Source organism: Eleutherodactylus coqui, chromosome 1, assembly GCF_035609145.1.
Source record: "Eleutherodactylus coqui strain aEleCoq1 chromosome 1, aEleCoq1.hap1, whole genome shotgun sequence".
Taxonomy (NCBI): Eukaryota; Metazoa; Chordata; class Amphibia; order Anura; family Eleutherodactylidae; genus Eleutherodactylus; species Eleutherodactylus coqui.
The window spans coordinates 320,138,408-320,164,230 of record NC_089837.1 but is presented as its reverse complement, the minus strand read 5'-3'; the positions used below and the strand labels follow the sequence as shown (position 1 = coordinate 320,164,230).

The 25,823-nt window shown below is 45.2% G+C and overlaps 1 protein-coding gene across 1 annotated transcript in view; it reads left to right on the top strand.

Annotated features, from left to right (window-relative positions):
- The window catches only part of CSMD2 (CUB and Sushi multiple domains 2), a 948,969-nt gene that overhangs the window by 812,728 nt on the left and 110,418 nt on the right, over positions 1-25,823 (top strand). Inside the window, exons 31-36 of the mRNA XM_066586981.1 lie at positions 8,910-9,026; positions 12,526-12,639; positions 14,803-14,898; positions 16,395-16,598; positions 16,802-16,926; positions 25,091-25,187. Coding sequence (XP_066443078.1) covers positions 8,910-9,026; positions 12,526-12,639; positions 14,803-14,898; positions 16,395-16,598; positions 16,802-16,926; positions 25,091-25,187 — 753 coding nt within the window. The remainder of the gene's footprint in view (positions 1-8,909; positions 9,027-12,525; positions 12,640-14,802; positions 14,899-16,394; positions 16,599-16,801; positions 16,927-25,090; positions 25,188-25,823) is intronic.

The window sequence follows — 25,823 nt, the reverse complement described above, 5'->3', positions numbered from 1 at the left end:
GAAACGAGTACGTTCGCTCATCTCTAGTCTTGACTTCTAATGAACCTTGAGGCAGTAAGGCTCTGAACTAGTTAACATTTTAAACCTTAAACACAGGTGCAGCTATTTGGGACTATATAAAGTTTTCAAGTGGCAATCAGTCTATATACAGAACATGAAAAACTTCTGCAGCCAATCACAGACCCCCCTCCCCACTTGCGAACAAAGTGGTACAATGGCTACATGGGTGCCTAATATGTTGCCTGTCATATTTGCACAGGCTCTACTGCTCTGGTATACTGAGTATACCAAAGCATTAAAAAAGCTCTGAACAATTGCATTATGTGGTCCCCTTGCATGACTAAATAAATCATAAAATATTTATTGCTAAAGTTTATCACGTTTATTTTTTTTAAGTACAATGTAAAAACTAGAGATGAGCGAACGTACTCGTCCGAGCTTGATACTCGTTCGAGTATTAGCGTGTTCGAGATGCTCGTTACTAGAGGCGAGCACCACGCGATGTTCGGGTTACTTTCACTTTCATCTCTGAGACGTTAGCACGCTTTTCTGGCCAATAGAAAGACAGGGACGGCATTCCAACTTCCCCCTGCGTCGTTCAAGCCCTATACCACCCCCCTGCAGTGAGTGGCTGGGGAGATCAGGTGACACCCGAGTATTAAAATCTGCCCCGCCCGCGGCTCGCCACAGATGCATTCTGACAGAGATCAGGGAAAGTGCTGCTGATGCCGGAGCTGCTATAGGGAGAGCGTTAGTAGTGATTTTAGGCTTCAAGAACCCCAACGGTCCTTCTTAGGGCCACATCTGACCGTGTGCAGAACTGTTGAGGCTGCTTTTTGCACTGTTGCACATTTTTTTTTTTTTGTATATCGGCCGTGCAGAGCATTGCGTCCAGAGCATTGCGTCCTGCAGTAATTTTACATAGTCCACGGCCAGTAGTGGTGGTGAGGCAGGGACAGTGAAAGACATATCCAGTCTATATACGCAGTGGGCTTTTCCAAAAAAATTTGGGAAAAAAAATCTATTTGGCCTGCCTGTGACCGTCCTGACTGTACTGTGTCTCTGCTGGGGGTAGTTGTCCTAATTCATACGCAGCCAGCTAAGTGTTACAGCAGGCTTGCGCAAAATTCTTTCCTGCCTCTGCGTTGCCTCTTACATCACCGCTGTCATTCTGTCCAGAGTGAAACAGTTTGCAGTAATTTTACATAGTCCACGGCCAGTAGTGGTGGTGAGGCAGGGACAGTGAAAGACATATCTAGTCTATATACGCAGTGGGCTTTTCCAAAAAAATTTGGGAAAAAAAATCTATTTGGGCTGCCTGTGACCGTCCTGACTGTACTGCGTCTCTGCTGGGGGTAGTTGTCCTAATTCATATGCAGCCAGCTAAGTGTTACAGCAGGCTTGCGCAAAATTCTTTCCTGCCTCTGCGTTGCCTCTTACATCACCGCTGTCATCCTGTCCAGAGTGAAACAGTCTGCAGTAATTTTACATAGTCCATGGCCAGTAGTGGTGGTGAGGCAGGGACAGTGAAAGACATATCCAGTCTATATACGCAGTGGGCTTTTCCAAAAAAATTTGGGAAAAAAAATCTATTTGGGCTGCCTGTGACCGTCCTGACTGTACTGCGTCTCTGCTGGGGGTAGTTGTCCTAATTCATACGCAGCCAGCTAAGTGTTACAGCAGGCTTACGCAAAATTCTTTCCTGCCTCTGCGTTGCCTCTTACATCACCGCTGTCATCCTGTCCAGAGTGAAACAGTCTGCAGTAATTTTACATAGTCCATGGCCAGTAGTGGTGGTGAGGCAGGGACAGTGAAAGACATATCCAGTCTATATACGCAGTGGGCTTTTCCAAAAAAATTTGGGAAAAAAAATCTATTTGGGCTGCCTGTGACCGTCCTGACTGTACTGCGTCTCTGCTGGGGGTAGTTGTCCTAATTCATATGCAGCCAGCTAAGTGTTACAGCAGGCTTACGCAAAATTCTTTCCTGCCTCTGCTGTGCGTTCCGTAAGCGAAATCAGCCTCCAACCACAGGCCAATAAGCGGCACATTTAATTACAGTGTTCTGTTTCTGCACTACTGGTAATACAGCATGCTGAGGGGTAGGAGTAGGCCTAGAGGACGTGGACGCGGGCAAGGACGCGGAGGCCCAAGTCAGGGTGTGGGCATAGGCCGAGCTCCTAATCCAGGTGTATCGCAGCCGACTGCTGCGGGATTAGGAGAGAGGCACGTTTCTGGCGTCCCCACATTCATCTCACAATTAAAAGGTCCACGCGGTAGACCTTTATTAGAAAATGAGCAGTGTGAGCAGGTCCTGTCGTGGATGGCAGAAATTGCATCCAGCAATCTATCGACCACCCAGAATTCTGCGCCATCCACTGCTGCAATCCTCTGGCTGCTGCTCCTCCTTCCTCCCAGCCTCCTCACTCCATTACAATGACACATTCTGAGGAGCAGGCAGACTCCCAGGAACTGTTCTCGGGCCCCTGCCCAGAATGGGCAGCAATGGTTCCGAATCCTCTCCCACTGGAGGAGTTTGTCGTGACCGATGCCCAACCTTTGGAAAGTTCCCGGGGACCGGGGGATGAGGCTGGGGACTTCCGGCAACTGTCTCAAGGGCTTTCAGTGGGTGAGGAGGCCGATGACGATGAGACACAGTTGTCTATCACTCAGGTAGTAGTAATTGGAGTAAGTCCGAGGGAAGAGCGCACAGAGGATTCGGAGGAAGAGCAGCAGGACGATGAGGTGACTGACCCCACCTGGTTTGCTAAGCCTACTGAGGACAGGTCTTCAGAGGGGGAGGCAAGTGCAGCAGCAGGGCAGGTTGGAAGAGGCAGTGCGGTGGCCAGGGGTAGAGGCAGGGCCAGACCGAATAATCCACCAACTGTTTCCCAAAGCGCCCCCTCGCGCCATGCCACCCTGCAGAGGCCGAGGTGCTCAAAGGTCTGGCAGTTTTTCACTGAGAGTGCAGACGACCGACGAACAGTGGTGTGCAACCTGTGTCGCGCCAAGATCAGCCGGGGAGCCACCACCACCAGCCTCACCACCACCAGCATGCGCAGACATATGATGGCCAAGCACCCCACAAGGTGGGACGAAGGCCGTTCACCGCCTCCGGTTTGCACCGCTGCCTCTCCCCCTGTGCCCCAACCTGCCACTGAGATCCAACCCCCCTCTCAGAACACAGGCACTACCGTCTCCTGGCCTGCACCCACACCCTTAACTCCGCTGACCTCGGCCCCATCCACCAATGTCTCTCAGCGCACCGTCCAGCCGTCGCTAGCGCAAGTGTTGGAGCGCAAGTGCAAGTACGCTGCCACGCACCCGCACGCTCAAGCGTTAAACGTGCACATAGCCAAATTTATCAGCCTGGAGATGCTGCCGTATAGGGTTGTGGAAACGGAGGCTTTCAAAGGTATGATGGTGGCGGCAGCCCGCGCTACTCAGTTCCCAGTCGCCACTACTTTTCCCGATGTGCCGTCCCAGCCCTACACGACCACGTCTCCCGCAACATTGTACGCGCCCTCACCAACGCGGTTACTGCCAAGGTCCACTTAACAACGGACACGTGGACAAGCACAGGCGGGCAGGGCCACTATATCTCCCTGACGGCACATTGGGTGAATTTAGTGGAGGCTGGGACAGAGTCAGAGCCTGGGACCGCTCACGTCCTACCCACCCCCAGAATTGCGGGCCCCAGCTCGGTGGTGGTATCTGCGGCGGTGTATGCTTCCTCCAATAAACCACCCTCCTCCTCCTCCTACGCAACCTCTGTCTCGCAATCAAGATGTGTCAGCAGCAGCACGTCGCCAGCAGTCGGTGTCGCGCGGCACGGCAGCACAGCGGTGGGCAAGCGTCAGCAGGCCGTGCTGAAACTACTCAGCTTAGGAGAGAAGAGGCACATGGCCCACGAACTGCTGCAGGGTCTGACAGAGCAGACCGACCGCTGGCTTGCGCCGCGGAGCATCCAACCGGGCATGATCGTGTGTGACAACGGCCGTAACCTGGTGGCGGCTCTGCAGCTCGGCAGCCTCACGCATGTTCCATGCCTGGCCCACGTCTTTAATTTGGTGGTTCAACGCTTTCTGAAAAGCTACCCACGCTTGTCAGACCTGCTCGGAAAGTTGCGCCGGCTCTGCGCACATTTCCGCAAGTCCCACACGGACGCTGCCACCCTGCGCACCCTGCAACATCGGTTTCATCTGCTAGTGCACCGACTGCTGTGTGGCGTGCCCACACGGTGGAACTCTACGCTCCACATGTTGGCCAGGCTCTATGAGCAGTGTAGAGCTATAGTGGAATACCAACTCCAACATGGGCGGCGCAGTGGGAGTCAGCCTCCTCAATTCTTTACAGAAGAGTGGGCCTGGTTGGTAGACATCTGCCAGGTCCTTGGAAACTTTGAGGAGTCTACCCAGATGCTGAGCGGCGATGCTGCAATCATTAGCGTCACCATTCCTCTGCTATGCCTCTTGAGAAGTTCCCTGCAAAGCATAAAGGCAGACGCTTTGCGCTCGGAAACAGAGGCGGGGGAAGACAGTATGTCGCTGGATAGTCAGAGCACCCTCCTGTCTATATCTCAGCGCGTTGAGGAGGAGGAGGAGGAGGAGGGGGAGGATGATGAGGAGGAGGGGGAAGAGACAGCTTGGCCCACTGCTGAGGGTACACATGCTGCTTGCCTGTCATCCTTTCAGCGTGTATGGCCTGAGGAGGAGGAGGAGGATCCTGAAAGTGATCTTCCTAGTGAGGACAGCCATGTGTTGTGTACAGGTACCCTGGCACACATGGCTGACTTCATGTTAGGATGCCTTTCTCGTGACCCTCGCGTTACACGCATTCTGGCCACTACGGATTACTGGGTGTACACACTGCTCGACCCACGGTATAAGGAGAACCTTTCCACTCTCATACCTGAAGAGGAAAGGGGTTCGAGAGTGATGCTATACCACAGGACCCTGGCGGACAAACTGATGGTAAACTTCCCATCCGACAGCGCTAGTGGCCGAAGGCGCAGTTCCGAGGGCCAGGTAGCAGGGGAGGCGCGGAGATCAGGCAGCATGTACAGCACAGGCAGGGGAACACTCTCTAAGGCCTTTGACAACTTTCTGGCTCCCCAGCAAGACTGTGTCACCGCTCCCCAGTCAAGGCTGAGTCGGCGGGAGCACTGTAAAAGGATGGTGAGGGAGTACGTAGCCGATCGCACGACCGTCCTCCATGACGCCTCTGCCCCCTACAACTACTGGGTGTCGAAGCTGGACACGTGGCCTGAACTCGCGCTGTATGCCCTGGAGGTGCTTGCTTGTCCTGCGGCTAGCGTCTTGTCAGAGAGGGTGTTTAGTGCGGCTGGGGGAATCATCACAGATAAGCGTACCCGCCTGTTAACCGACAGTGCCGACAGGCTTACACTCATCAAGATGAACAAAGCCTGGATTTCCCCAGACTTCTCTTCTCCACCAGCGGACAGCATCGATACCTAAGCAATACGTAGGCTGCACCCGCGGATGGAAGCATCGTTCTCTATCACCATCAAAAACGTGGACCTTATAGCTTCATCAATCTGTGTATAATATTCATCCTTCTCCTCCTCCTGAAACCTGACGTAATCACGCCGAACGGTCAATTTTTCTTAGGCCCACAAGGCTCAGTCATATAATTTTTGTAAACAATTTTTATACGTTTCAATGCTCATTAAAGCGTTGAAACTTGTACCTGAACCAATTTTTATTTTAACTGGGCTGCCTCCAGGCCTAGTTACAAATTAAGCCACATTAACCAAAGCGATTAATGGGTTTCACCTGCCCTCTTGGTTGGGCATGGGCAATTTTTCTGACGTACATTAGTACTGTTGGTACACCAATTTTTGGGGGCCCTCGCCTACAGTGTAATCAAATTAATTTTTTGCCCACCTGCATTAAAGCTGACGTTACATCTGCTGTGCTGGGCACTGCAATGGGATATATTTATGTACCGCCGGTGGGTTCCAGGGAGCCACACATGCTGTCGGTCCACACGGAGTTGTAACTGCATGTGTCCACTTCTAAAGAACCCCAGTCTGACTGGGGCATGCAGTGTGGGCCGAAGCCCACCTGCATTAAACATGACATTACCTCAGCTGTGCTGGGCACTGCAATGGGATATATTTATGTACCGTCGGTGGGTTCCAGGGAGCCACCCATGCTGTCGGTCCACACGGAGTTGTAACTGCATGTGTCCACTTCTAAAGAACCCCAGTCTGACTGGGGCATGCAGTGTGGGCCGAAGCCCACCTGCATTAAACATGACATTACCTCAGCTGTGATGGGCAGTGCAATGGGATATATTTATGTACCTCCGGTGGGTTCCAGGGAGCCACCCATGCTGTGGGTCCACAGGGACTTCACAATAGGGAGTTGTACCTGCCTGTGTCTATGAATTAAAAACACCGGTCAGGTTGGGGCATGCAGTGTGGGCCGAAGCCCACCTGCATTTAATCTGACGTTAGCTCTGCTGTCCAGGGCACTGCAATGGGATACATTTATGTACAGCCGGTGGGTTCCAGGGAGCCACCCATGCTGTGGGTGCACACGGAATTCCCATTGCGGAGTTGTACCTGCCTGTGACTATTTATAAAAAAAACGCGGTCTGACTGGGGCATGCAGACACCTTCACAGAATGAATAGTGTGTGGCACATAGGTTCCCCATTGCTATGCCCACGTGTGCAGCTCCTGATGGCGGTGGCACAGGATTATATTTCTCATTGCTTCTGTACAGCATTGTGGGCTACCCGCCCCTTTTAAAGAGGGTCGATGCCTAGCCATGCCAACCCTCTGCAGTGTGTGCCTGCGGTTCCTCCTCATGGCAGACACACTTATAAATAGACATGAGGGTGGTGTGACATGAGGGCAGCTAAAGGCTGCGCAGGGACACTTTGGTGTGCGCTGTGGACACTGGGTCGTGCGGGGGGGGGGGGGGGTTGGGCAGCATGTAACCCAGGAGAAGTGGCAGCGGAGTGTCATGCAGGCAGTGATTGTGCTTTGTTAGAGGTAGTGTGGTGCTTAGCTAAGGTATGCATTGCTAATGAGGGCTTTTCAGAAGTAAAAATTGTTGGGAGGGGGGGGCACTTTTGCCGCTATTGTGGCTTAATAGTGAGACCTGGGAACTTGAGATGCAGCCCAACATGTAGCCCCTCGCCTGCCCTATCCGTTGCTGTGTCGTTCCCATCACTTTCTTGAATTGCCCCGATTTTCACAAATGGAAACCTTAGCGAGCATCGGCGATATACAAAAATGCTCGGGTCGCCCATTGACTTCAATGGGGTTCGTTACTCGAAAAACGAACCCTCGAGCATCGCGAAAATTTCGTCCCGAGTAACGAGCACCCGAGCATTTTGGTGCTCGCTCATCTCTAGTAAAAACATATATATTTCTATAAAAAGTGTTTTTCTTTAGTAAATAGTCCTGTCCTGTATGAAAAAAAAAAGTTAACACATTATTGAAAGTGAATGGTGAATCACATTTAAAAAATGTTAAGTGTAATGTCGCAATTGCTTATTTTTCCATTCCGCCCACTCCCACAGAATAATAAGGTTATTCAATAAATGCCATGTAACCCAAAATGGTGCCAATGAAATCTACAGCTACATCTTGGAATGAGGCAGTGCAAAAGCAAAAACATTATTTGAGCCTTAATGCCAGAATAGGTTTGGTACTTGGGGTTAATTATGATCCTAATGGCTGTATTTAAGCCCTATACAAGCTCAGTGTTGCTCAAAGCCATAATACCTAAAAAAAAAGTCCACAGGGCCTTACTAGATCTCCATATGCATCCAATTACAGAAGAAGGCATATTAAAGGGCCATTCCAGCGAAAACACATTTTTCAATCCCTGTCCTCTCAACTGATTGCCTGTCACACTCTGGAAGTCTCCTTTGTGTATTACAGCCACTTCCTTACAGTGCAGCCCCCTGTCTGATGCTCATAAGACACCATCTTGAAAGTGGGATTTTTTACCTTCATTTTTTTAATCAATCCCTTGATGCATTAGCAGAGCATTAGCTAGAGACTGTACCATTCTTGGTTGTAGGGGGACAGTTTAATAAATCATTAACTTCTGTATTCACCTAAGTAAGCTACAGACCATAAATATACAGTCAGTATAAACTGCGATCTCCTCTATTATACCTGTGTGACAAGTAGTAACTGTGATAGGAGTGTCTGCATTCCCCTGTAAGCAATGTCTGTGGTAGATCCATGTAACAGCTTCACACACACTGAGCATCTAGTGCTCACAGCTGTGCTGTGTGCGTGTCTTTAAGGGGGTTTGTCATTAGAAAGCCGGCCAGATCCTTTTCTTCCTGTGACGTTACGTCAAGAGATGAGCAAGCACGCTCGGATGATGCAGTTACTTGAGCGAGCATCGCTCTTCTCGAGTAACTGCATTCTTGTCCAAGCAGGCTTGGGAGGGCGGCGAGGGGGAGAGAGAGAGTCTCCCCCGTTCCCACCTGCTACCCCCAGGCACCCCCCGCCGCCCCCTCCGAGCCTGCTCGGACAAGAATGCAGTTACTTGAGAAGAGTGATGCTCGCTCGAGTAACTGCATTGTCCGAGCGTGCTCGCTCATCTCTAGTTATGTCCATTCTCTGCAGTCTCCTTTCTGCAGGTCCTGCAGCTAGTGACGTAGTGTTCACTGCCTAGCAGGGAATGCCCAGCTATTGCCAAGACTGCGTACAGGTGGCTGAAGGGGCTTGTCACAACTCTGAAAATAAAGTTGAGAAATATATTGGGGAATGTGATTGAAAAGGTTATTGAGTGCTGTGGATAACCCCACCATGGGGTTATCCTTTTTCTATTTTCATAAACCAGCCTGGTAAATTATGAAGTATTGAGTCAAAGCATTGGTGTCAATATGTACTATATCTCCATTTCTCATTTAGCCCCCTGTGGAGGACAGCACGTCAGCCAAGATGGAGTTATTCTCTCTCCTAATTACCCCAGTAATTACACTACTGGACAGAGCTGCTCCTACTTCATTGTTGTTCCGAAGGATTACGGTAAGTGATCTTACATTTTGGTCCATGAATCATTTTAAAGGTCATGGAGTAGGAAACAAACACCAGGCCCCCATGTCCTGGATGGGGAAGCAAAAATTATACATATATTATCTCATCTATGTTTTCTTCATTTCTATTTTATTTTGATAATGAGATGTTCCATAATTCTTTTCTTGGCAGTATATACCATGTATTTGTCATAAATATGAAATTAAATCCCAATAAGTTTAGTTTCATTTAAATGATCTTTTATCCAGAAGACTGTGGTTTGAACCCAGTGGCGTACAAAGAAGATACGGGGAAATCACAGTAAACTCTTAATGGGCCAATGTTTACTATTAGGCTTAGTTAACTATTTCCAGTTCTCTGTTCTGTTTGAGGAGTAGACAAATCAAAATAAAAATGGAATTAAACGTTCAAGGAACAGAGAAATGGAAACAATTAACTGAACTTAACAGCAGTGCAAGGGTAGATTCACACCTGCATCGGGGGCTCCGCTTTCCTGCTCCGAACGACTCCTTCTCAGGATAGAAACGAACAGCACTGAACGGATCCCATTGACTATCATGGAGTCCATTCAGTTTACCCTCAGGTGCCTGGCTTTTGGACACATGCAATGATTTTCTTCCGGTATTTTAAGTCAGTTCCGACCAGAGGTTCCAACACAGATGTGAAGCCAGTTGAAGCAAGCCCTAACTCAAAGGTTGTTGCTTACTTATAATTCTAAAGACTATGGTTACACTCAGAGGCGTAACTTGAAGCTTCTGGGCCCCGATGCAAAACTTGTAACAGGGCCCCCAACTATAATGCTTTATTCATAGTACTGGGTTCCCTATATGGAGAAGAGAGGCCTTATGGGCCCCCTAAGGCTCCTGGGCCCGGGTGCAACCGCATGCCCTGCATCCTCTATAGTTACGCCCCTGGTTACACTTCCACTTTAACAGCTATCTAGAAGCTGGTCAAGCTGTAGCACCGTTCCAAGAAATTGAGTAGCAGAATATCATTTTTATTGTGGAATTGAAGGATCTAAAATTAGTGTGACTTCATCATGTGCTACTGTGGACCCACCTACATAGACAGCATAGCAATAGTTCTGGTTATACACTGCACCAAATTTTTTGCAAAATAGTCATATTGAAGTGCTGTCTTTTCGTGTACTGTAAGCATACCTCGTATAACCTTATGTCTAGTTTTAATATTGGAGATAGATAAATAAGTTTGCAGGTTGGCATGATACATCATATCTGTCATCTGGATTTCATTTTGGCAGCCGCAATGAAACCTATGGAAGAAAAGAACATTTTCTAACAATATTTAAATGATCATGGTAGGTCTGTTGGATGCACTTAGCCATCCTCAGCAAGCACAATTCTTTTCAAGCTTCACGTACATGGAACAGCCAGTGGCACGAAGAGTGTATAAAGGAGCACCGAGTCTTTACGTTTCAGTTCTGTAGAGCTATGTGATGTTAAATATTCCTGTGTCAAAAAAGACAAAAGTATTATGGAGGTCATATCGTTATTGACTAACTAGAAAAATTATATTTGCAAGCTTTCAGGGCTACTTAGGTTTCTTCATAAGTTGCTCCCTACGAGCTGGATCCTGCCACAGCCCCGAGAATCCTGAGCACAACTAATAAATTAGCAGTGGGAACCTGTTGACTCCCCCACAATAAATGTTTGAGGCACAGCTGGATACAATATTTATGTATGTATCAATAATATACATATATATGCAGATATATGTATGTAGGTAGCATGTGTATTTCTGGTGGAAGTGCCCTAATAAAAAACTTCAGCTGATTGCCTTTCCCTATACAATGCCAATTGAACGCACTCCTAAAAAGCAGCATGAGTGTGCCCACTCATAAACAACACCATCAGACCATACGCATAAGCTGCAACAGATTGCCCCCTCATAAACAACACAAAGAATGTCCCCTATTAACAGAAGTAAGTGTCCCTCAAAACACTACCACAAGAGTGTCCCCCAGGACAGCACCCCCACAAGTTAGCTGGCATTCAATTGGATCGGTGGAAGGGAACGGCACACTGAGTAAAGCTTCCGATGGGGAATGTTGGGCACCAAACTGGATCTTTGCCCCTGGTGCAAGAATGTTGGGCACCAAACTGGATCTTTGCCCCGGGATAAGATCTATTGAATTTTAGTCAATGTGAGGTAGATTAGAAACTTAATCTTCACAATATCACTATATAATCATTCTAGGACATTATGCTTGAGTTCTTCTACCAACAACTATGAGGATACAGGTCACTGTGTTCAGGTTATATAACTGTTCTTTAGTTGATTTTTCAAGTGGTGAGAAAAATAAGCAAACATCTTATCAAAAAGCAGTAATCAATAACTGCTTCAGAACGTACATGGATTGGCAAAAATGTGGAAACACTGTACGAAATGTATGCCTTAAAATCGGTCTCTACATGTCTTATTGAAATATTATTTAAACTCCCCAGTGGAGGTAATATGACGTAGATGCTGCCAGGCAGAAATGAATATCTGCCCGAGCAACAAGGTTTCATTGGTCAGGGGTTTGAGCCACTCAGCTGCTGTTACCAGCGGGCTCCCAAAGCACCAAGAGCATGGCAAGAGGTGCAGTAAACACAAATTTGGCGAGAAAGCTCTCAGCCAAACAGGGGTCAAAAGGGCAGCTTAGTGCTTATGATTAAAATTCCATGCATTTCGTACAATGTTTCCATATTTTTGTCCACCACCTGTATGTACTAGGTGTCACATACTGCTGCATCTCACAAGGCTGCACCACCTGTGTGTAGAGTGCAGCATATACCACCAGGCATGTCAAATGCAAATAGGTTTCATATAATGATAGTGATAATCAAAAAAAAATGACATTTTTCCTGCTTAATCTCTCCAAGCAAATTAGTGTTTTACGCCTTGATTATTTCTATAGCTTCAGAATTTATTTTACTATTTGTTACTGGGTATTTATAGTATAGAACATTTCTCACTCATTACAAAGGTGTAGAAGGCAATTGGAATTACTTAATTAAGATGCAGTGCTGTATTGCTCTAATGCCACTGATTGTCATTACAATATATGCATTGCATTTTATGTTGCTGATGAGTAATCTAGGGGCAGGACCATTGTTACTCATTGTTCCCAGTGCAAAAATTTCCTTAATGAGCCTCTTTAGTGCTAATCTGAAAATAAGTTTTGTAGCCTATTATGTGGAACATGCAGCAACAAGATAATACGCTATGGGGTCGCTCACCTCGCACATTTTCTGATTGCTTGTTTTGTACCCCAATGTTTCCTTAGTAAGGTGTTCCTAGCAGATTATTCATGTATTAACCTCTATACAGAATATACTGTCAGTAAAGTGAAAAACCAAGTGAGCATTTTTTTAAAAAGCTGATCAATGAGGTCTCCTACACAAGTGATCACGTAACGATCCAGTACATAAAGAAGATGCTTGCTTTTACTAGTTGTAATTATAATATGTGACCACCTCTCTTCCAGTGGTTTTTGGCCAGTTCACCTTTTTCCAGACAGCTCTCCATGATGTAGTTGAAGTCTATGATGGGCCCAATGAACAAACTCATCTTCTCAGCTCTCTCTCTGGATCTCATACTGGTAAGTGGCCGGATGGCCTAAGGATTTTAATGCATTGACATTAGGAATGGAGATCAAGACCAGTAGAGGATAAAATACCATATAATTTATATTAGTTATGAATATCCATATTTTTATGACGATCATATAATCCATAGTTAATACAGAAGGTAATGCCTTTCCCAAACACTGATTACCACTTTATTAATTGCTAGCTACCGTTGGATGTAAATGTATAAACGTGTTTTCCTTTTAACACAATTTGACAGTTTACATGTAGAACTAATCTACGTAAATGATGTAATAACGATGAAAATGCCTGCATGACTTGTAGTGAATCTGTGTTATAGTCTATATTTTAGTCTAGAGGTGCAATTACAATTCTACAAACTTCAGAGCTGAAATCTCCCAGTAATCTCCCAAAGCTTGATCTGGTGATCTGCATTATGTGAAATGTACTCTTCATTAGGCACTGTACAGTAAAATGTTTTCCACTGCATTAAAGGACGGTCTCAAACGACCGCATTTGAATTGCAGATCCCGCTATCGGTGTCCGCATTGAGGATCTGCGGTAAAATGCGAGCATTGAAAGTGATGCATTTTCGAATTTTCCTTCACACTCGTGGGTATGATTTACGTATTCCGTAAGAGAAAAATCTCAGCATGCTCTATTTTACCGCCGAACCCATGCGGACAGCCTCCATTGATGTCAATGAAGGAGTCCAACCCACAGCCCATACGTAATTAACATTACATATGGGCTGTGCGTACCTGTGTCATCGCTAAGCGATGTCATGGGAAATATAAAAAAAAAACAACCTTTACTGCGCATGACTGCATGCGTGCCTCCAGGGTCATATGCAGTACCATTAATTGCCATATGCAAGGTCACTGGCCACGCTCACAGCCAGAATCCCCACCTTAGGCTCCCTTTGTATTGAAAAGAATAGTTGGCTACATTTCTCCATTCAGTACAGACTTATACCAGAAGGGAATTCTTTAGCCATGCATCTACAAGGTCCCTAGAATTCTATGAACATGTTTAGCATATACTTTGGAAGTTCTACACCAAGCATGCACTGGAAACATAGTATGAACATAGACTTAAGGTCCATTTACATGCAAAGATAATGTTTCAAATGATTGAAGGATTAAAATTTTAGCGATCATTTAGCATAAAGTGTTAATGGACACTAATGTCAGTTAACACTTTATCATCTTCATTTGCATGTAAAAGGGCCCCCGTTTGCAGATCCCAGCAAGTAGGCTAGACTCTGCACAGAGCTGCATTGTTCTCGATGGAGCTGCCAGCAGAATACAATGTAATCTCCCGACTCCCACGGCGAACACAGCATGCGGTCTATTGAGAGATACTTTATCTCTCTGCAGTTGAACAATGGATTTTAAGCTCACCTTAAAATCATCGTACATTTACACACAACGATTACTGCTCATTTGCGGTTGTTTGAATGAATTTTGAGCGATAATCGTTGCATGTAATGGGCCTTTAGAGATGTTTCCGTTGACAACTTGTCAACTGTTTCCAGTGACAGCCAGGAGAAATGTAAATGCATTTTGAGGCTATAAAACAAGTGGTACAAGATGAGCAAGTTAAACTATTTACAAAGTTTTCAACTTTTTACGTAGACTATACCCATCCATAGGCTGTAAAATGGTGAACATAGCCTTTCTCTCTTATCAGCATCCGGGGCAATACAATGATTCCTGGGAAGTTGGTATGCTGTTTTAACAAATGTGTATAAACACGTATAATTTAGCACTGGAGGTTTAGGAATACGTTATTAGAGGTAATGTAAGGGGATGGTAAAATATTTAGCTAGATAAAAGACAGATATTTACTATCAGGGAAGGCGATAAGCTAACTTTTAGCAGAATGTAAAAGTATGTTTCCACAGCTGATTTCTGTATCTCAGTTCATCTGTGCTATCACATTATTTCACATCAGCAGCTGTACACACATTACTTTGGTTATCTGTTTAGTTCCTCCTCCTCCAGCCGGGTAATATGTTCCCATGCCCAGAGTGCAGACCACTTTGTGTTGTCGCAGTCTATCTCACACACTGTGATCAGATCAGCATCCCCGCTTTGCGAATCCCAGCAGCAGGTTTATCTACAAAAGGCAGGTTTTCCCCGCTCGGTAACACGTGCGCTCTGCCGTTACAGGTGAATCTCTACCTCTTGCAACTTCCAATCAGATTTTAATTAAGTTCAATGCCAAGGGACAGGCCACAGCCAAAGGATTTCATTTTGTGTACCAAGGTAGGTGGATAAATGGCGTGTCATGTCCTGTGGTCATCGAAGCAGTGCATAAAACCTACAGAGACTGTCATACAGATATTAAAAACTGTCACATGGCTGGATTGGGAAAGTGGAAAGGGACATCGTGAAAGAAGTGGATTTGGCAGGTGCACAACTCAAGAGGAAAGGCAACTGAGAATCAGTAAATGCACCTTGCAGCAATGTATTTTATGTGTGTTTGCAACTGGGATTCGGGATATATATCACAAGTTGATGAGAGTAATGTGCCATATAGTATATACTAATGTATCTTGTACTGAGCACAAATGAAAGAGCTGTTTTTTTGCCAAGACTTATCATCCTCATATCAGGGCATTTTCACACAATGTAAGGCTCCCATCTGTTTCCCAGGCACATTGAACATGATGTAATGGGGTTCATCTTGTACTGAAAAACAATATCAGCAAAATATAAAGCTTCTATTCTGACAAATGCACTTTATAAAACCAGGAATTATATTCTGTTATTCTATTCTTTTTTATGTTCTTTCAATTAAAGAAATCTCTATCTCATCAGATATAGAAAAAACGTCATACAACCCATGGCATCTATTCATACATGTTGTGGACGTCTAGTCTAGAAAACCTGCATTCAATCATCCTGTTAAGCCATTGCGATATAATATATAGTGGGGAGATCCCTTACTCAGATCCCTCATCAATAAGTTGGAGCAGAGAGTGCCTACAAAAGGTGTCCGCCCCTGAGGAGGGCAATGCATTACATGAAGTGCTAATTGATTTCAATGTGTACCATCTAAAGTTTAATTTCGCCAGTAGTGGTGCTGCATGGAAGAGTCGAACACTTGCTGATATCCAGAGGCGTAACTTGAAGCTTCTGAGCCCCAGTGCCAAATCTGTATTAGAGCCCACAACTATAATGCTTTATTCATAGTACTGGGCTCCCTATATGGAGAAGAGAGGCCTTATGGGCCCCTAAGGCTCTTGGGCCCGGGTGCAACCGCATCCCCTGCATCCCCTATAGTTACGCCAGTGCTGATAACATTTTCGGGAGATTACAACTGATCATTGTGGGTCCCGGCAACAGAACAACGAGTAATCACCTATTTCAAACTAAATAAACTATTTATGTAGCAAAAAGGGGTTGGAAAATTGTAGACCTTTCCATTTTTGTTATGGGCTTTCCAAAGACCATGTTGTATCTGCTACATCTCCCAATAGAGAAGATGCAGTGCCCAGTCTTCTTTCATACTTATGGAAGGAACCATGTAGTTCAAAAGACCATGGATTAAAAGTCAAAAGATGATAAAACAGTTTAAACCCAATGTCCTGCTGCTCCCAGGATGTTATGTTCTAGACATGTGCTTACCTCTGCTTATTCCACTCTTGTCTACATGCATTTGTTCCATTATCTACTCTGACTGTTCTTTATAATACTGCATCCTTTCACATTTTTCCTTGTCTTCACTACCCCTCCGAACATCTCTCTGCCTCTTTTAGCTGTTCCGCGTACTAGTGCCACTCAGTGTAGCTCAATACCAGAACCCAAGTATGGACGCCGCATTGGAAATGACTTCGCAGTTGCAGCGATTGTCCGTTTTGAGTGCATTCCTGGATATGCATTGCAAGGCTCTAAGAATATCGAATGTCAGTCAGTAATTGGAGCCCTGGCACAGTGGAACACTTCAGTGCCCTCTTGTGTTGGTAAGTACCCAATAAACAATGGTGATTGGTAGACTAGTTTGTCTTATGGTAATGTATGGCAATTCAGTCGATAAATGTGTTTTGTTTCTAATGAACAATATGGGTTTTTTCCTTATAAATTGCTTGACCGTGAATAGCCACTATACATTCCAATGCGATATTGGCATCAGGTCTGATGTGTTCTTTTCCTTGTGATTTATTAGTACCTTGTGGAGGGAATCTGACTGAACGCAAAGGAACCATCCTGTCTCCAGGTTTCCCTGAGCCCTACTTAAACAGTTTGAACTGTGTATGGAAGATCACAGTGCCCGAGGGAGCAGGAATTCAGGTGTGGATTATTCAAGGAACATACTGTATATGTCTTGTTCTTATTTCTATATGCAAGTGTTTCAGTGTGTCTTGTAGTTGCATTACATCTGCAATTCTAAAAAAATCTAACTTTGGTCATTCTTGACATAATGGTAACTATGGGGGTGCAGTACTGTACCCACTTATTAATTGCTCATGTTCAGGAGCAAGTAGTTTACAGTACCTTAACCACTTAATGACGGAAATTTTATTTTCATTTTTGTTTATTCCTCCCCACTTTCAAAAATCATTGTTTTTTGCAGGGTGAGTTGTAATTTAAATGGTACTATTTAATGTAACATATAAATGTACTAAAAGAAATGTTTACAATTTCTAAGTGGAGTGAAGTGAAAAAAAAAATTCACCTTCTTTAGGTTGTCTTGTTTTAACGGCATATGCATGGCAGAAAAATGGCATATTAACGTTATTCTATGAGTCAGTACGATTTTCTTGTGACCGCCCTAACTCTTTTGGTATTCCATCAAATGTAGTTTTGTCAGGACTTGTTTTTTTGCGGGTCTTCCTGTAGTTTCTATTGGTACTATTTGGAAGTTTATATGACTTTTTGATCACTTTTTATTACTTTTTTTTTTTTTTTTGGAAACAGGGTGTCCAGAAAAGCAGAATTCTGCAGTTCTGTTTTTTTTTTTACAACGTTCACCATGCGGAATACATAATGCATCACTTTGATAGAACACACTTTTACTGACACAGCAATATAAAATTGCTTCCCTCATTGGGTGGATTATGTCCATAGCCCCATAAACTCCAAAGAGCTAATGACTTGACATGATGATACGTTTCAGCTGTTACTGCTGTTACAGCGGTACACATGGTCCTCACCAAACACAGTGGAGGTGCAGCACATCAGCATCACAACGCTTATTTCCCCAGCTGCCATCAGGCTTTTCCTGGGTCTAGCATATCCTACTTACCTCCCCTGTGACTGTTCTCAGAAGACTCCTTGTCCAATCACAGCATCACACATCCGATTGTGCTCTAGGGCACTACAGCCTGAAATCCAGCCAACCTGCAAGACAAAACATTACATACTGTGCTACACAAATAATAGACAGGTATTCTCATGATGTAACCCATAAACATCTAAGCAGTCATCAATAAAATTGGTATTAATTTATTAATAGAGGTAACTATAGAGGACAAGCAGGCTGTGGGTAGGTTACATAGTCCCCCCTCTTACGTGCTAGGATAATGAATCATGCAATCTACTTTGCATTTATCTTCCATCTATTTGGAAAGCTTTGAGAAATAGGTTTGCCATTATGAGCAATACATTACTGCTACATATGACTACACAGGGTGTTCATATTGACATATGTTATGAATTAAAGATATAGACTATAATACCTTTCTCTATGTAATCATATTTTGCTTGTACTGATGATTTAGGGTGTAAACAGACAGGCACATAAGCTAATGCACTCACCACTACAGAGCATAATAGCACATGAACTGGGGCTTTTTTTTTAATATTCAAATTTTGCGCTATCGTGCTTGAGTTTACAAAAAAAACCCCAAAAAACAGGAAGATAGGTCTTGCCCTATCTTAGCCAAAGTATTAACCCTTTGCAATCCAATTTTGGATTGGGTTTCCTAAGGGGCATTCTCTTTCTGCCATTATACAATGGCGCCATCTGCTGGTTAGAGCCAGTACTGCGGTGTGGAGAGGCCCCCGACAACAGAGCGGCCAGTAATCTACAGTAAGAATACCCTGCCAGACGTCTTCTGACATTAGAGCTGGTCAGCCTTCAATCAGAATGTCTTTAGATGTCAGACAGTGGATTGGAAAGGGTTAATGGGCAAGAATACCACCAGTGAAAACTAAACCATTGAAATCAAGCCTGCTTAAGCCCTAAGGCCTCATGTCCACGGGGAAAATCAGGCCCGCTCCGGATTCTCCATGGAGAATCTGCAGCGGGTCCCTCCTGCCCCGCGGACATGGGGGCTGAAAATAAGAATAAATGAGAATAAACTCACCTCCCATCCGCTCCATTTCTTCTCTTCGCCGCGGCGTCATCTTCTCTGCGTCGCGGCCGGATCTTCTTTCTTCGGCTCGGCGGATGCGCATGATGACGTCGGTGACGTGCCCCGCGCATGCGCCGCCCCGAAGAAAAAAGATACGGCCGCGACGGAGAGAAGATGGCGCCGCGGCGAAGAGAAGAAACGGAGCGTGTGAGTAAATCCCGATTTTTGTCTCCCGCGGATCCGGACGGCTTCCATAGGCTTCAATAGAAGCCCGCGGGAGCCGTCCCCGCGGGAGACCCGCATGAAAATGGAGCATGGTCCAGATTTTTTCATGCTCCATTTTTTTTAAAATCCCTTTTATTGACCATCCGCGGGTATTTATCTACCCCGCGGGTGGTCAATGCATCCCTATGGGGTGCGGATCCACGGGCAGGAGAAGAGTTAAAATCCGCTGCGGATTTTAATTCTTATTTTGCCCGTGGACATGAGCCCTAAGTGTGTGGCATCCTCTTCCAACCACCTTTCCAAAAATGATTCTTTTACCTTTCTGCTGGCCACCAGCACTTAACAACAAGAAAGGCGAATGGTGCAGCTGCTCTCCTGCAGCTCTCTTTGGTCTGAGACATGCATGGTATATTTGGTCTACAGGGTATTACATTGTAATATTTAGCTTCTCTTCATTGCCCGCTGGTAAAGCTACTTTGACAAGAAGTTTAAGAAAGCTCTTCCATTCAATCAGTGATTTTTAGTAAGGTAATTAAGGCTCTTTAGTGAACAGAATCATTTGGCATTGTGTGTTGCTGTGTAATTAGAAAGGCGGACATTGTTAACAGTTTTTCTTATTTCGGTGTTACGTATATTTCTGTTGTAAATGTATCATGAAATGCCGCACATCATTTGTACAGCTTCCAGACTCTAGCACCATTTTTTATCTCTGTATGGTGGTCTGGACATTCATTAAACAGAAATCATTCGCCTAGGAAGCACTGCTGTGCAATATTTATGGCTTGTTTCCTAATTGAAGTTCAGTTTAATAGCTTTTCCAACTTGCTGCCCAGGGGACATACCGAACGTCACACATTCAGAATGTCACCAAGTTCAATGTTTTGTGGAATAGCACATTCATGCTTGATAGGGGTAAAATGTCCCTTCTGAACCATCATTGCGAACGAGTTGACACATTGGGGCAGAATTTCGACATGTGGCCCATACCAGTTGGCTTGTTAATAAGTCTGGAATTCATTGCCAGTGCACAGATAGACCAGCATGTGTTCATGTTTAGTTAACAGAAGGGATATCACTGAGTATGTGCACCGTGAGAGAACTGGAGCTGTTGGTTATGTGTTTTCTTTTTTTAATAATGAAAGCAGGTTTCTCTGCATGACATTTTGCATTTGAATTTTTGGGAGTTTTTTATCCAAGCGGAGAAAACATGTCCTGACACCTTATTTCATCTTTGTATTTCATATCAGACTCTGTTAGCCAGACCTCCTGCTGATAGTTGTCAGTATTGTTTAGAAGAACTGGAAGTGTATCTTTTTTCATTAATATCATGATATCTACTTTTAGATGGTCTTCCTCTTGATTAAATATGCCCAGCTCAATATTTTCTTAATTTTGTGGGTAAACTACTTATACATTTGCAATAATATCTGCTATATATATGATTATGTACATTATAGGACTAGAGTATATGTTGAGATGTGAAGGTCTATACAAGGGGGGGCTGAAAAGTTCTTAGCCCAACTAAAAGAATGAGTTAGGGGTATTCAATAAATTACGCCTGAAGTTCAACATACTTGCTACATTGTTTCTAAAGTTTCTTTCAGGGCAAGAACACATGAGCGTATGCGCAACTACGCTTGCCGCTACGGAGCATAATTGCACATGAATATTTTTTTTTCTTTGACTTTTCAAACTCCATGCTATAGTGCGAGTTTGAAAAAGACAGCAGGAAGATAGGTACATAGTATTAACTACATGTGAGAAAGACAGCGCAAGTTCTATCTTTTTTCGCCAGCACTATTGCCAGGCGAGAATACTGCTAATGATAGCAAAACCATTGAAATCAATGGTTTCACTTTGTCCTGTCTGTGATTATCACGGACACATAATGGGACTAAATCACGCCCATATGAAGAAGCCCTACGCTTTCCAAAAAGGACTACAATTTTTTTTTTTAATTTGCAAATCGGTGATAGTCTACTGGAACAAGATTTGGTGAGTAGGGTGGATGGTCTATGCACTGAATTCCCAAATCCTTCAAAAGATCCATTTTCTTGGCAGCCTTTTGTTAAGGAGTAGAGATGAGCGAGCGTACTCGGATAAGCACTACTCGCTCGAGTAATTGGCTTCATCCGAGTATCGCTGTGCTCGGGGCTAAAGATTCAGGTGCCGCTGCGGCTGACAGGTGAGTCGCAGCGGGGAGCAGGGGAGAGCGGGCGGGAGAGAAGGAGAGAAAGATCTTACCTCCGTTCCTCCCCGATCTCCCCTGCAGCTCCCCGCTCCGTGCCGGCACCCGAATCTTTAGCCCCGAGCACAGCGGTACTCGGATAAAGCCAATTACTCGAGCGAGTAGTGCTTATCCGAGTACGCTCGCTCATCTCTATTAAGGAGCAAAATGTCCTGAAAAAGGAGCATACCTTTTTGCAGCTTTCCACATCTTTTTTCTTCAAGTGTGGCCTTTAATTTGCACAGTAAGTGGAAGTACTGTGTTTCCCCAAACATAAGGCTTACCCTTATTTTAAGACCTACCCCAATTTTCGGGGGGGGGGGGGGCTTGAAATATAAACCCTCCCCCGAAAATAAGCCTTATCTACTCTAGGTGTATAAAAAAAACCCGCAATACTCACCTCGCAGCCGGCGTCTGTGTTCCCTGATATGGTCTCGCCAGCAGTGCGGCACGCTGCTCTGTAATCCTCCCCGCTGTCATCTCTCTCTGGTAAATGGGGCTTTGAATTCCCCTTCCTCCAGCAAGTAAGCGCTGTGATTGGATTGAGCTCGATGAACCAATCACAGCCATTCAGTGATGTCATTCACTGAATGTCTGTGAATGATCAAGCGCCGGCTGTGATTGGCTGGCACTCAGTCCAATCACAGCACTTACTTGCTGGAGGTGGGGAGAATTCAAAGCCCTGTTAACAGAGAGAGATGACAGCGGGGAGAATTACAAAGCAGCCTTCTGCACTGTCGGGGAGACCATCACAGAGGACACAGACACCGGCTGCGAGGCAAATATACCCCCCCCCCCGAAAATAAGATACTGTGCCTCTTTTGGGGCAAAATTGAATTAAAAACAGTGGCAGTGACAGGAATGGGACTCCCCGTGGAGATGAAGAAATCCTCTGCCCCAGCTGTCACAGCTGTAGCAGAAGATTGCGATGTTCTCCCATTGAGTTCAATGGAGTCAGCACTACAGCTGGCTCCATTAAAAGCAATTGGCTGCCGGCAAGCCTTGCAGTGATTTTCAGGGAAGGGCTTTAAATATAAGCCCTTCCATGAAAAATCATCCCTAAAATTTGTAAAAAATAAAAAAATATATATACTCACTTTTCTGCAGCTGCCAGGGCTCAGGCGCATCCAGCCGGGTCTTCTCCTTTCACTGTTCTGAAGTGCTTTCAGCAGGCGGGGATTTAAAATCCTCGTCTGCTGAAAGGGCTGCCTCTGATTGGCTGAGCACTGTGACTAATCAGAGGCAGCTCTCAGCAGCAGGTAAATATTGGGCATATGACCGCTGCCATTGAAAAGCATTGGTTCTATATAGATGCAAATCGCAAATGCAGGTAACATACGCACATAAAAACGCCCGTCTGACTGAGGCCTTAAGGGGCTGCCACATGTTTTGAAGGGCTGAATTTATCTTATGAAATGAAACATATATTGCATATAAAAGTTGACCTTTCATTAATATAGTTGCTTGTAGATGAAGCCATACATGAAATTGAGGTATATTTTTCATAGAACCTTATATTGATCAATATGAATAGCATAGGCCGATAAGGGATCATGCAGCCAAAGCAGAGCCATGGTGGCCGCTAGCCTCTCCCACCCTCTGTGATTGACAGCTTCCTTGTTATTTAAGTGCATATCTTGAAAACTATTAATCACAATGGCTTGGCAAGGTTAGCAGTTGCCGTGACTGTTCTCCAGTCACCATGACTTTACTCTGGCCTTGGGCTCCTGTACACACCACTGAATAACATATAAGTTAAGTAAAATACAGTATATTGCCCCATATATGACAGACTGCTTGAATCAACATGTCTGTCACTACTCACATAGCATAGCAAAACTCAGGATTGAGCCCACCCATTAAGAAAGAAAAAAACATATATATATATATATATATATATATATATATATATCTGAGTCAGCATTTCTACAGTATGGCTGCTTGCAGACAGCCGGGTCGGATCCCACTGCGAGAATTCTCGCAGAGGGATGCGGACCCGTACCCCCGTGGAAGCCTGTGGTTCACCCGCTCCCAGCATCTTCCATCTCTGCTATGCGCCAGCTGCCGGACGGCTGCCGACCAGCAGGCGCATGCACAGAACGGAGCCGGCCCATCATTACTGACATTTCTGTGCGGGCCTCTGCGAGACCCACACAGAAATAGAACATGCCGCAATTTGTTTTCTGCGTGTGTTTTCACGCGGACAAATCGTGGCTGTGTGCATAGGATTGTGTTTTGTAATGCAATCCTATGCAGGCCGCGGAATTTCTGCCCGTGTGCAGGGGGCCTATGACATAGTTGATTTTGATACAGCGGTTCAGCACAATGTTACCTCTAAACCATGCAGTCACCATGTAATAGTCTGATATGAGTCTACGTAGTGATAATCGTCCCAGTGGTAATTTCTTCTGTGGTATTACATGAGAGCGTTCGTCACACGGTGATTGGAGGTGGAGGTGGAGCGGGCTAGAGATCATTCCGCCCGCCTGCGTCTATTCACAGTAAGCAGGCTGTTGTTCAAAGAAGAACTGCCAGTTTACACAGACTGATCGCTGTTTGATTTTTAGACCTGCAGAAACTGGGCGATTAACAAATTCTCATTTGTGGGTCAGTCGCCACCGCCACTTACACTGAACGATTATAATTCAGATTCTTGTGATCCAGTGAGAATCTGAATGTTAATTTGGCTCATGTACCATGGCCCTTACCTTCCTGCCATTACCCCTAATGAACCGCTCAGTAAACCCCACCACCACCACCACCACTCTATAATAGTACTAGTGTCCCTTATGTGGCCCTGCATAGCACTGGTGTCCTTCTTGTGCTCCCCAAAGCACTAATGTTCCCCTATGCCCCCCTCTTCCGCTGAATATCTAGCAGCCAAAGCTTCACTGAAGGCCCTTTTACACGGGCCGAAAAATCACTATGATTCCCGCATCCAGAGAGAATCTGAATAATTGTTGTTCAGTCTAAATGCATGCACTGACTAAAGGACAAACGATTATTCATTCATTTCTCGTTCATCCAGTTTCTGCATGAAATAAACTAAATGATGATTTGCCTGTGTAAATAGGCAGTCATTCTTGTAGGAATGACTGCCTTTTTCCTGTGGATGGAGGCTGATGGGCCAGAATGATCTACAACAGCTCCAGCTCTATTACTCAGTGATGCTCGTTCCTGTGTAAAAGCACAGGAGCGATCATCGCTGGGATGAGCTGCTGGGCATCTGCGCTCAATAGGTCATTCTGTTTTAAAGCACCCTTACATTCAGCTGCTCTCTTTGCCTGCGCAGGCTGCTCCTCCCCCCTCTCTCAGCAGTACTGCACAGAGCAGAAAGGAGGAGGAGGAGGAGCCTGTATATGGACTGAGAAAGCAGCTAAGTGAAGCTTCTGCTGCTGGATGTTCAGAGGAGGAGGGGACTAATCAGTGGTGGAACAAGAAGTGAGCCATTTGGCCCCAGCCCCCTTGTCCCACAGGCCTCATAGCAATTGTGTGGTCTGCCTATATTACTGGCACACCACTGGAAACAAGTAAACATAGTGATTAAAGTCTCACCATGGTTGGCCCCACCAGGGCATCAATACTGATCACTTTTGTTGAGGATGAAGTTATTTGTACTGTACAATACAGTCGAGCACAGAAGAAACATTTATATGGTAGAAGTCATGTCTGTTTTGTATGTAATGTTCTCTTGCTTTATATTTAGATCCAGGTCATTAGCTTTGGCACAGAGCAAAATTGGGACTCACTGGAAGTCTTTGATGGAGGTGACAACACAGCCACCATGCTGGGAAGTTTTTCAGGTACTTTACTAATAATCTCTTTACATAATAATAGATTAAACTTAAAATGTTACTTTTGGTTATTCAATTTATAATTTTTTTTTGTTTTTGCTGTACTCTGTCAATTTTACGTTTGAATATATGGCAAATTCAGGGCTATATGTACTATTATTTATTATTATAACTAACACTATACTATGTTTTTTATCCATTTTGTCATCTGAAGTTGTCTATAGTCATATACAGGGGGTGGACAGAAATATGGAAACACCAGACAAAATGCATGCCTTGAATTACATGGGATTACAAATCATTTTTCAATAAGATGTGTAGAGACTAGAGATAAGCGAGCATAATCGCTAACGGCAGTTACTCGAGCGAGCATTGTCCTTAGCGAGTACCTGCCCGCTCAGAAGAAAAGATTCAGGTGCCGGTGGGGGGCGGGGAGCGGCGGGGGAGAGTGGGGGGGGGGGACGGAGGGGAGCTCTCTCTCTCTCCCCGCTCTTCCCTGCTCACTCCCGCAACTCACTGCTCACCCGTGCTGGCACCCGAATCTTTTCTTCCAAGCGGTCAGGTACTCACTAAGAACAATACTCGCTCGAGTAATTGCCCTTAGCGAGTATGCTCGCTCATCTCTAGTAGAGACCAATTGTAAAT